General features: G+C 40.8%; 1 protein-coding gene across 1 annotated transcript in view; it reads left to right on the top strand.

Moving 5' to 3' along the window:
* The window catches only part of LOC117825458 (WD repeat-containing protein 49-like), a 44,583-nt gene that overhangs the window by 14,696 nt on the left and 16,307 nt on the right, over positions 1 to 13,580 (top strand). Inside the window, exons 13-14 of the mRNA XM_034701321.1 lie at positions 2,198 to 2,313; positions 6,714 to 6,844. Of these exons, the coding sequence (XP_034557212.1) occupies positions 2,198 to 2,313; positions 6,714 to 6,844 (247 nt within the window). The remainder of the gene's footprint in view (positions 1 to 2,197; positions 2,314 to 6,713; positions 6,845 to 13,580) is intronic.

Below are 13,580 nucleotides of genomic sequence, written 5' to 3'. Positions count from 1 at the left end.
ACAGAATTGCAAATAATGCAGAGTTCTTATCCTAAATAGAGTTTGATTAATCTTTGATACAAGGGGCAAATTAATGACATTAAGCATAGGTGTTGATTGATACCACATCTAAATAAATCAGTATAGGCGATCAACGATAATATACACTTTAGGTGGCTTTTTTTTATACTTCTTTCAATCCTCATCAGTCATTGTGGTTAAAATGGACTCATATAAGGTCTAGACTTGGGCAAATACCTCATAGTGACTGAAATTTCAGATTACTGTATAAAAGAATACTTCAATCACTCAATCAATCAATCTTCATTTGTACAGCGCCAAATCACAACACACTTTATCTCAAGACGCTTTTACAATCATAGCAAGTCTAGACCATACTCTATGTTAAAATATAAACAAAGACCCAACATCAAGACAGGATACGATCCAGTCCCCTCTTACTGACAGGACAGTCTTATCTCATCTTAATCCACCATGAGCATTGCACATCGCAGTATTTAGCTAGTTACAGCGGCAAGGAAAAACTTCCTTTTAACAGACAGCAACCTTGAGCTGAACCAGACTCATATTAGACAGCCATTTGCTTCGACCGAGTTGGGTTTGGAAAGAGGGATAGAGGAGAGTAAGAGAGAGAGGGAGAGTGATGATAGTGATGAGACGGATGGTAGTAGTAGTAGCCGTTGCCGCTGGAGTCCGGCACGTCCACAGCAGCTGGAGTCTGGAACGTCCACAGCAGCAGGACACACATACTTAGTTTATTTGTTCAAGAGCAGTGATCACAGTAAGAAAAACGTTTAAGTGTTTGAGTACTTTGAGATACTAAGAAGGAGAGGATCTTTATTCCCACAGCTTTCTTCAGATTATGGTTTCAGCTCCAGCCGCTCTGTTGATGATGTCATGGCTACACTGCAACCCCTTCATTGCAGAAACATAAATCCACCTGAAAACTTTTCAATGCCAAAAACATTAAAAGATGTGGCAGGAACGACTTTACAAGAAACCTTACAATAGACAATTTAATTTTCTATGGCTGCTATTCTTAAAGGGATAGTTCTTCTCTTCTCCTTCTTCCTGGAGTTGGATTATTTGAGACACTGCCTGATCAGTCCTTTTATTGAGAAACTGGTTGGTGAAACTAGGCTATTAACTGCTGCAGAGTGGGTCAATTTTACCACTCACAAACTCTGATCAAACACAGATAACGATGTAAATGTACTCTAAAGTTAGAATATTTTTCATCCCTTTAACTTGCTTTAACCTTGTTTGGCACTATTTGCCTGAACAGCTGATAAGGGCACTGCAGGGGGAGGACACTTGTAGCATCTCAGTCTGCATGCTTGTACATCAGTGGGATAAGTATGTTTGGTTATGCATTGTGTGAGCCTGGCCCTCAAATGTGTCCATTATGCAACCACTTCTTCTCTGCGCAATGACTGATTCATGCACAGCTCTGGAAGGTATTTTTAATATCTTTCCCTCGGGAAATGTTATGACTGCAAGCTTACTGCAATTGCTCTCAAAGGATTGAAAAATTACACTAATTATGCATATTATAATCAATATAATCAACCACATCAGTTCTCTGACCCCATGAGCCCGCATCAGAATGTGCAGCCGTGTGCACCCTGCGCATGTGTAAGCACTGCCAGGTAAACATTCACAGTGCCATTGGAAACAACTACACGTCATCCTCGGCAGAAGGAGCAGACACCCCTCAGGCCAATTAGTAACAAGATGCATCATCTCTCCAATTTTCATCAACACTGAACCCGTGGTGCAGCAGTTAGGGCAATTCAGAATGTGAAATTCTGACCTTTTAATTACAGCACTCCCATTGGGCCAATCAGTGTTTCTTTGTTAAATGCCAGAACACACAGATCCAGACTGCGTCATCATGCTAAATGGGACAGAGAGGGAGGATTATTACCTGAGCTGTCATATATGATAGATGGAACATTGGGTAACAGCTTGCCAGTTTGTACCCAAGAGTAGTTGGACAAAAAATATTCTATGTTTACCATTCTTACAATTTTTGTTACTATGAGCAGTAGGGTGTCTTTGCAAAAAAAACGCGAATGGCAAAAAATGTTAGAATCTCTAAGAACAACAAATGTGACTCATCACTGATGTTTATCAGATAAATCGCATGTGATGTCGTGATGGTACTTAAAGTATCATTTGTGTGGGACTTTTCCAGGTGTGGGACTTTAATGGGCGATGCCTCCACAGAATGAATGCAGGTCTGGGTCGGGCTGTGAGGATCTCTCAGATCCTGCTGCTGAAGAGGAGTATACTGGTGATGGGCTGGGAAAGGTACAGAAGATCTGTTTCTTTTTAATGGAACTGTTGTATTTTTACACCATGTGACCTCTGTACTTTTTAAAAATCAAATATTAAAAACAAAGCAGGATGATTATATTTTGAAACTGCAGACCCATGTGAATGTCAGGTGTTGTAAACCAGTGATATCCTGATAAGATGGAGTATGTAGCACATTGTGTATGAAAGTAACTGCATGTGTGGAAGAATCAGAGTGAGTTTGTGGTAAAAACAAAACAAAAACCTGTGTGTGTGTGTGTGTGTTAGTTCTATCTGCCCTCTCCTGCTCCCTCTGCCCGCCAACGACTGAGGGCCAACCAGACATCTGGACTCTAACGAGTATCACTAGCTTATTTGTGTGTGCGTGTGTGTATGTGTGTGTGTGTGTGTGTGTGTGTGTGTGTGTGTGTGTGTGTGTGTGTGTGTGCGCACTCCTTTGTATACCCACATCCCATCTACATTTAATCTTCATCATCATCATTTCACACCCAGTGAGCTGAACTCAGCAGTGTGCATCATCAACTTATATGACTCCCTCTTTCTATTGCTGCCTGTCTGTATTTCTCTCTTACAGGCGCAAACACACACACCCACACACACACCCACACACACACACGCACACACACGCACACACACACACACACACACACACGCGCGCGCGCACTAACGCTCCTTTCTTGCTCTCTGGGGGTCCACAGTGGTAAAGAGAACATAGACGGCAGATCAGCAGCATTAAAATAAAACACCACTGTTATTGCTTCCATCACTCATATCATTTGCTGTTTCTTCACATCCACCTAGACCACAGCTTAATCCGTATTGTCCTGTGTTCTAATTTAAAGTCCAGTTGCCTCTGCGGCTCATATGAACTCATGCAGGTTCAGATATCCACATCCAACTGATAGAATATTCCCCAGCTTGAAACCACGGTGCATCATTTTCTCATTTCATGTGCAGTACCTGCATAACAATGAAAGTGAAGGTGGGATAAACCCTTGTGAGATGGAGAATACGCATGATGTCCACTGCAGTGTGAAAAAACAACTCTGATATAAGGGTGTTGAAGGTGAACCTGTTGAGTGGAAAATGTTAATTATTTTAACTAAAAAGGGATTTTGAGAAAATCTAAGTATTGCTTTTACTACTACTACTACTACTACTACTACTACTACTACTACTACTACTACTACTAGTACTACTACTACTACTACTACTATCATCATAGCCTCTTTGTGTTTCTACTGCTAATAACTTATCTCATTCATTGACGGATTATACTGTATATTATAGATATGTATACTATATGGTCACCTTATCTCCATTTTCTTCCAAATGTGAGATGCGAAGCCAACATGCTAGCTCAAATGACATATTGTGCTTGTGGAGCCAAGGCATGCCCAGAAGCAACAATATCACCTCACTTCTGCTGACCAAAACACACATTTAACCCTCCTGTTATGTTAGTTTCTCAGGAAACGCAATAATGTTCCTAGGTCAACTTGACCCGGGGCATATTTAATTATCCAAAAGTGTCAGAACTCCAAAAAATCCCAATGCAATTTTTAAAAATCTCATTATTAACTCCATTACTAACCATTTAAATCAATATTTAGTGCATTGGTGTTCTTTAATTCTCACAGATAATGGTTCAATGAGGATAACTCACTTGTTTTTTATGTGTGTGTTCGTGATTCGGGTGAAATTTGTCACACAGTTGCAAAGAAACAATTAGTATTTGACACTTCTGACTCCTTTTAGCCTCCATATTGACTGCCGGGTAAAGTTGACCCACAAACAGTATCTATGTAATATAAACATGCAGGGGGGGGGGTTGCAAATATGTGAAAGGAACCATTTTTATTTCATATGTTGATTTCGCTAATTAAGCCAAGCAGAAGAAGTTTCATACAGAAAAAATACTTTTAACATTTTTTTTTTTTTTTTTTTAACTTTGAAATGGGTCAATCTGACCCGGAACATAACAGGAGGGTTAACTTTATCATAAAGCCTCATAGATCTTTTAAGTCAGTCAAATCTACCTCAGAGCAGGTTCTTGTGTTTATTTGAGCTGACACTCATGGCTATGGAAAGTTCAGTGGTGCTTGTGTTTATGTTTAATGTGTTTTATCTCACCATTATTACCCGGCTTTCTTACTGATCTTCGGGCTGTGTGAGATGCTTGATTGTGATGGGTCAAAACCTCTTGACAACCCCGTGACGCAGTTATTAACTTTCACTAACTAGAACAACGCCAGAGGCAAACTGACCACTTGTCATGTCAAATCCAGACGTTTTACTTCTGCTTGTTGACACCATAGACTTTAGGGTGAGGTACAACTGTTAGTGTCTGTTAGCATCATATTAGTAAACAATGTAGCTAAAATGTTAGTTTCAGTTAGCATGCTAATTTGGCAGGCTAAACAACACAGACATTCACATATTGGATCCTTTCCAATAATCCTAGCAACGAGCAAAGCAAGTGAGTGAAACTTTAGGCTACCAACCACTACAAAGAAACTTAAATCATTGTTAAATCATCTTGTCTCACCCTGTTGGGATTCTATTTCCCATAACCCCCCACTAACCATACATTATCCCTTACATATTATTCCTCTTCTCTGCTGATCTGGGACAGACCACTGCAGGAGCTCACATTTGTCAACATGGTTCCATCTGTTACAAGAAGCACAAGGTCTCTATGACTTATACTACAACCAACCACCAGGGAAAGCAAAAAAAATATATGGCTTCATTCAAGATAGCTGAAGTGTCGTCAATTGTTTTACACAGCCTATGATCTAAATCCAGATTCAAGAATGCAAAGCTCTGGATTGTACAGGAAGGAACACATGATGCAATTATTACAAATTCAAACAACAATTTCCATTGATAATCTTCAAATTTATACAATTCACTTTTACTGTTATGTCGCGTTCACGCCAAACTCGAACAATCATTTTATTTGCACGTATACGAACTCCAGAATGTTTTGTGTTCACTCGCTAAATTTGCAGGAATAACTCGCTCCATTGGCGTGTACCCAAAGACGCAAATTTTGTGAGATGGGAGGTGTTCCCTTCAAACGCCACTCCAGTCTGTTGTCATCCAACAAGGTAGAGCTTGTCTACATTGAATGGTGAAGCTGGTTATGCTAAAGGGGGCAGTTCTAACTTGCTGGTACAGCTGATAGCAGGAATCAAGTGACAAAGGTTTTCACAACATACCCGATAATCCGACCACCCCACTCACTTTCCTCAGAGTGAGCTCTTGTTTAATCTTGCAATAAAAAATAGGTAGTGTCACTATGATCAGGGAAGCCAAACACAGATACAATAAATTTGTCCTATATTTTCCAGATGAATTAACCTTCTCTGGAGGATCTGCATGCTGATTCCCTATCAAAGTGCAAGTGATTAGCTGGACTTCAGATCTCTGTCATTTCTCGTCAGTTATGTTAAGTTGCACTCCTTACTTCAGTCTTGTCTTTCATGTCCGCTTTTATTTTGTAGTCATTTCTTTCCTCTCGTTTCAGGCACCTTCACTTTTTGTCCTGATGTTCTCCCTGTGATTCTCATCTCCTCATTGTTTCCACCTGTGCCCCATTACCTCCTTTTTAAAAGTCTGCGTCTTCCCCTGTCCTGTGCCAGACTGTCTTGTCTTGTCTTGTCAGTCGTGAATGTGCCCTTACGGAATCTCCGAAGCCAAGCCTGTTTCTTTGTTTTTCTCTTATAGTCAAGTTCTTAGTTTTCCTTTTGTTACTTTGTGGATGTTTTCCAGCTCAGCTGTGATTTTTTGTTATCCTGTTTTATTTTACAACTTTATTAAAGAAACCTTTGTTGCCAACCTCAAAGAGTTGTGCGTTTGGGTCCTGTATGCCAATCCTTGTCAATCTCTTAACTCTCTCAAATTAGAGAATGAAGCTAGTGTAGTGTTGAGTGCTGCTCAATTTGCGTCATTGGTGCTGATCGACATGAACTCACGTCTACTCATGTCTTACATTGACTTTGCATGTAATTCACTAGCACTAATTATTGTTATGTTTTAATCTATTTGTCATTTTATTAGTCCCGCTTCTTTACTAGTATGACTATCACTGACTCAACTCTACCGCTGAAGACATATATGCTACCGTTTTAAAACTGGTACCTTTACCACTAATGTTACAGCCTTTCACACCACACAGTACTTCAATTTATGAGTGCTACAGTACAGCTTTTATTACTTCTTCCACTTCTACTGTGAATGACACACACTGTGAACTGAGGAGATGTGTTTTGTGTGTAATTGAACAAGGTTGTACATTTTTACAGTAAAGGTGTTCTTTGAAGTTTGTATATGTACTAAACATTTACTCCTCCTCCCTCACCACAGTCTGTGTCTCTCTGTCTCCACAGGATGTTAACAGTTTTCCGTCTGCATTCCTTCTCGCAGTCTTTTGTTGAACCATCAGAGTGGAAAGGAGGCGTTCAGCATCGCAGTAGTGTTCTCTGTGCCGCATTCCAGCCTCCACATGCTCTGGTCACAGGTGCGTGTGATGTGTTCTCTGTGTTTTTGTAAGGGCGTGAGATACACGAGTTGCTGACTTTCAGATGAGGGACAAAAAGATGTAAAAGAGGCGGTTGTTACACTGTTATCTACTCTTCACTCATGTATTTTGTGAAGTGAAAACATCACTTTACAGATGCTTACCCATTCATAAGAGTGCATGTGCTTTTGTTCTTCTGTTCTGTTTCTTTCTATGAATTACGCCTCTCAGTTTTAAATTAAGAATGAGATCTCATGCAGAGAAAAGAAAGAGATGAAAAGAGGGATAAGATAAAGGCTGGGAATTGAGAATTATTGGGATAAAAAGCACTGTAAGCTGATATCTGCTGATTAAAGTAAGTGGTGTTGTCATGCTCCACGCATTCATCCTGCTGTATACAGTTTTTAAATGTGTCATTTCACATTTGAAGGAAGAAAAAAGATTCTTATTTCAGAGTTTACATTTAAATTTTAAACTGGAATGTTTGCAATAACTCTGTGAACAGCCTATATTCAAGCTTTCAAGCAATGTCAAACTACGTGATTATCACAAGTGGAATATTTCAATAAGAATGAAATTGATCCAACCAGAAATGAGGTGCATCAGAGCAGGTTCAGTTGGGAAATCAAAAGCACTTTAGACGATTATAACAGCATCTAGTTTGAATCTCTATTTTATTCCTCAGGGAAACATCAGCTTCCCTTGTCTCTTTTCTGTGCTGACATTTGCCTCCACCACCGGCTGAAACCTCTACAGGTTAAAGCCTATTAAATGGCGCCTTCCATGCTAATTAAATTCTTAACTGGAGCTGACTTAGAGCAAGGTGAAGCAGAAAGGTCAGGAAGTATAGGTTGAAGAGGACAGAACCAGTACAGTGAGCTGTGCAGGGTTCAACATATATTTTCAAATATGAAGTTACTTGTTATTCTTTATTTCACTCAGTACTAGCCCCCGTTAATGTTTTCTGATCATAATTCCTAGTCTATCTTAATCGAAGTGTGTATGAGCTCTAATGATGCGTTCACAGCCAACGCGGGAATGTTTAGTGTTAATTCGCTCAATTTGCGCAAATCCACAGGTCAAAATCGCATGTACACGAGTGGAGTGCTCAAGACGTGAATTTTCACAGGGGGAGTTGACTTCATACGCCACACCAGTCTGTGGTTATTAAACAAGGTTGAGGTCGACTACATCGAATAGGGAAGACAGTTATGCCAAAGAGGGCAGAGCTAACTTGCTAGTTCTGCCAACGATTGGCAATCGAGGCGTGAAAGATTCGCTAGAGTTCAGATTTTTCAACTCATTAGCTTCATTCACGCTGCCCAATTCACGTCATTTGCATCGCCAGACAAGAACTTGTGTCTTCACACCAACTTTCCATGTAATTTATTAGCCCAAATGATTTTATTTGCATTTGATGTGAACGCCCCATAAAAGACATTTTATTTCACCAGTTGATATCCATTTTTTTCTTTTCTTTTTGGTCATGTTGATTTTTTTTTTCATTGTCCACACAAAGACTAGGTGAGACTATGTGAGTGTTTTTTTTTTATCTATGGTCTGTGTTTGATACCTCACTGAAAGCAGTTGGCTTGGAGTAGTGCAAAGAGGCATTCATTATTATACATTTAAAAACATACCCAGGGATACCAATAGGCAACTGATCAGTGCATGGACTGATTGGTATGAAATAAACATAGATCAGCACAGCTCTACACAATGACACAGCACTTCTTTAGATGCACTCGTTGTTGGTGCCACTGAATGAAAGACTTGATTTTGAACATCCCAGCTGTGGGTTTGTTGCTGCAACTTTGAACTCACCTCCAACATGGTCGCTTGTTTTTTTTGGGGGTTTTTTGTTTGATAATCCGGTCAATTTAAACCTGCAACATTTGAAACCCCTTCAATAAAAACACAAAGACAAAAAACGAGTCTGTTACAAGCAAAATCAAAATCAAACCGAGCAGTGTGACCTGGTTGGTTCAGGCTCATAGTTTGGGTAGACAGCATACTTTAAAAAGCAGCAGGACGCCTCAGCACTCATCACATTCTTAGATTTCTCTGCCTGGGGGATCGAACGAGCAATCCACCAGACACTGGCCCACTTCGTTAACCGTCAAACTACAAACACTGTGCAACCAATTTTCCCCAGTATGCTCTTCACTTTGAGAACTTCTCCTTTGTTCATGTATTGAGAGTCCAGCTGTAGTTTTCCAGTCAGAGCGGGCAGAGTGCAGGCACAAACTGACCTTCTCTTGCCATCTGAGACATATCAAGCCCACGGATAAGTATAGAGAGATAAAGTAAGGGATGGAGGTGGAAAGGTAGACAAGTGTGGGTGTTCTTGAAGCTGTGGTTTGGAAGAAAATGAATAGCTGGACCTGGAACAAAAGCACGATTCAGGAACTACTCTGTGAACTTGGAAACTTCTTCAAAGTTTGGCTCTCCAATTTCTTAGTCAGTGTGTTCTGCTCTCCTCTCCCTGCTTCCTTTTCTTTTTTCCAGGCTCTGACACTCCCTGTTTACTTCTGTTTTTTTCATTTGCCTCATCCTCCCTGTAAGCCTGCTTTATTTCTTCCTCTGCAATACTCACACACAGAGAGACAGACACACACACACACACAGCACAGCACCACGCTGCACCCTCCACCTTCAATTTAATCCTAATGCCCAATTTAAATTATGTTTATTAGGCCTCTCTCAGTGGGAGTTAGAGGAAATGAGACGTAGGGCTTTCTGTCTTTCAACTGTGTGTGTGTTTGTCTCTCTCTCTCTCTCTCTCTCTCTCTCTCCTCTCTGTCTGTGTGTCTGAGAGTGTAATATGACTTCAGAGGTGGGGGTTTGTTTACAGGAGGAGAGAAGAAAATAATGTATCTTAGTGTATTTGAAGGTGTGCATTTGTCTTTAAAACATGATAGTCTGATGGTATTTTTAACCCTACACTGAATCAGTTCATTAATAGATGATGTAAGAAACGTGCTAAATAATAGCTATATTTGAATGTTCTGGAGTTTGCCAACAGAGTATTTTTCAAGAAAAGCCCTCTTTATCTGTTGCTCAACCATTTTGGTACCAAGATGATGGTTTCCCACTGTGACACAGAGCATATCATATCTGTGACCTCTCAGTTCTTGATGTGGTTTCATATCATAGAGGTACAGGTATATCCAGAACAACCGCCGTCTGTTGAAAAAAAATCACAAAATGATGTTATTCATTCATAAATTCCTCCTACGCTTTAATATCCTGTGCTTGTTCCCGCTGTCTTCCTCTGGGCCTTTGGGGCTGAAGTGAAAAATGGATGAATCACATTTGTACATTTCCACACTTCTCTACTTGCACATTAAAGGAAAGAAAGGTGGATGCAAACTATCATCATGCTGTTTTTGGCGTTAAATATTTTAACAAATTATTTCTTCTCCAAATCCACCGAGCGCAAATGTGCCGTCTGAGAGCGATGACGCACTGGATTCAGTTGCCAGAAAATTTCTTCAGGGTCCCGCTGAGTAATGCTGTCTCACATCAAAGCATGCATGTTGCCAAATCATATCCGAGTGCTGCCAAGAGAAAGCTGTGGTGGCATTGTGGCCACCAGTGACAAAAGTCAATTTAAAGTTCAGTCGGACGCACACATGCCCAAGTGATTGGATGTGTTTTTGTGTGTTTGTGTACATGCACCTGCTAGTTTGTGTCTCAAGTTGAATCAAACCGAAGCAGGAACATTTGGTTGATGATCCTCATCCATATTCAGAGTGTTTCCTCAGGTTCCGCTTCACATCTCGCACACACACACACGTACGCACGCACACACGTACGCACGCACGCACGCACACACACACACACACACACACACACACACACACACACACACACACACACAGCAGGGTACATGTACACAGGGGTCCTGTGTACCTCCTTCTTGCCTTGGATCCCTTAATCCTCCATGGCTGAACACCTTCCAAGTGAGCGAGGACCAACTCATCTGAACTTTGATGGATGGCCAAAATGTTTTAGAAATGCAAATGCAAGCACAGAAATCAGAATACTGAGGGAAGCAATGACATCTTTTTCAAGCTGAGGATGCTCCGACTTGAACGGGCTGCATATTTCAGATTCTTTGTTGACAAGTTTGACAGTTAAAAAAGGGAAACTTTGGAGCAGTGGTTTAGCACAGTGTTAAACTGCTAGCCTCATGTACAGAGACTACATATTGAGTGAGTGGCCTAGGTGTAAGGATGGTAATATCAATCGACATATCACTTCAATGATTAAAGATTTATTAGGATCAATACAAAGATCCATCTTCTTTTACATTGGCTGAGCATACAGTATACGACAGGTTTGCTTGTCATTCCTAAAGTCTCTAAAAGTAGTATGGGAAGTAGAGCATTCAGTTATCAGGAGAGCTCTCCTTTGGAATCATCTACCAGTCAGGGTCCAGGAGGCAGACACCCTCTCTTCTTTTAAGATTAGGCTTAAAACTTTCCTCTTTGGTAAAGCTTATAGTTTGAGCTGGCTCAGGTTTAGGCCAGCTCTTAGTTGTGCTGCTATAGAATAAGACTGCCAGGGGAACAGACACACTGGGGAACAGACACCCCCCCCCATGTCACTTACTGTACTTTAACTCTCCCTGTCCCATTAAAGAGACTAACCATAGACCTTTCTTGAGTCCCTGCACTCCCTTATCTCGTAGGTTCCTCTGGATCTCTGCCGTAGATGGCCTGCTGCTGTGGATGTCCCAGACTCTTACTTCTACTACTATCCGTCTCATCACTATCATCGCTCTCTATCTCTTATTCTCCTCTTTCCCTCTTTCCAAAAGAGAAGGCACACCTCTATGACCAAATTGTTGGCAGTCCACTTACTCTGTAGGTAATAAGGGTAAGGGCGTGCTGTATTGGGAGTAGCTGTGGCTCAGCGGTAGAGTCGGCCGTCTCTCTATTGGAAAGTTGGCAGTATGATCCCAGCTCCTGAAGTCCACATGCTGGAGTGACCTTGGGCTGGACACATAACCTGGTGCTTCAAGTGTATAACCAGCAGTGTGTGAATGCATATGAATTAGATTGGTTAATACTGATGGGCATGCTATTGCAGCATCTGCCATTAGCGTATGAAAAAAACCTGTCCATTGTATTTGTGTGTTATGACAGCTTGATCATAAATTACTGAACTGTAACTATTAACAAAAATGTAGGAAGGAGGGATTTAGTTTGCTATAATTCTACTCAACTACATGTACAGTTTCCTTGATGACATTTTACTTAAAGGTACAGCATGTAGAAATGGAGAATATTAGTGATATCTAGTGGTCAGACTGTCAGTGAAGCAAAGGTGGCCTTCGAGGACAAGAAGCTCCTGAGACACATGATTTTCCTAAGTTATTGTTGCAGAAGTAAACCATTAATGTGTTAAATCTATCCAGGATGAAGTTATTGAATAACTGTACTGCTTTTTTTTTTTCCGTAATACACTTTGTTGTCATTCCCTCTACACTCAAGTCAGGGCCAGATGTGTATAAAGGCCAGTGTACATTGTCCAGCTCACAGAATGGCTTGTTGTAACTTCCAGCCTATCTTTGCTATGGTTGGAAAGAGGTGTCGCCTTTTGTAAAAGCAGTGTTTCGCTGATGAGGTATTGACCGGGGAAGGTCCAGTCTGTGAATGTAGAACTTCAAGAAAGTCTGTCCTGTTGTGATTTCAGCACAAATATAATGATCCTACATGTAAGTTCAGCAGATTGTCAGGTGGTAGAAGTCAGCCTGCAGTTATGCAGTTGATAGAAAGCTTGTATCCTTTTTGCTTTACACATTTTTCTTCAACTCAGCAACAGGTGGCAACCTCCGGCCATGAGAATTGAAGCCAATGCGGAAGTGTTACAAACAGCAGTTTCTCCAGTGTCCGCTTGAGGCTGGCTCTGGAAGTACCAGAGACCACATACAAATTCAAAAAAGCTTAAATAATAATAAACATGTTTATCGCCTGGTACAAAAAAACTGTGTAGTCTGGTAGCTAATTTCTTGATCGGCACACACTGTTTGGGGAAGGAATTTTTTCAGAACGCAGCAGTTTTGAAAATATTAAGATCACAAGCTTTCCATTATGAGAGGCACAGCCAACTTGATTGACAGGCATTAACACTGTAGCTGTTGGCTAGGAGGCTCAAAGCCGGCCTCTTTACCTCACACTAGCTCGACAGGAGCTGACGATTGGCTTCAAAACAGCGCTTCAGAAACAGATGGGTGACGTCACGGATACTATGTGCATTATTTATACAGTCTATGCTCAGTAACTGATGCTATGTAAAATGTAGCAAAGAACAATGCTCTATGGGCTTTTGTGCATACTTTCTTTTTCTCTTCATCGCCATGCATTCTGATTAATAAAGCACTGTTATGTTTGTGCATGTAAAGATATCGTTTCAGTGTAAAAGAAACAAAAGTTAATGAAGGATATATTGATCCAGCTTTGTTTGAGATCTCAACATTGTAGATATATTGCACTCTTACCCTCTGCCTCCCCTCTCCTACACTCACACAAACTCACACACATACACACACACACACACACACACACGATAAAAGTCACTTGAAATACAGAAACTGGCCCTGGGCTGCATGAATAATGCAAAGGACCCACACTCTCATAAACTTTATACCTCTTATTGCTCACACATACACACCTCCTATAGCAAACACACTCCTCACATTTCTCATTAACTCCTGCTGTTCGACTGT

The sequence above is a fragment of the Notolabrus celidotus genome, chromosome 14 (assembly GCF_009762535.1).
Source record: "Notolabrus celidotus isolate fNotCel1 chromosome 14, fNotCel1.pri, whole genome shotgun sequence".
NCBI lineage: Eukaryota > Metazoa > Chordata > Actinopteri > Labriformes > Labridae > Notolabrus > Notolabrus celidotus.
Note: the sequence above shows the minus strand (reverse complement) of the source record. Positions and strands in the feature narration are given on the sequence as shown.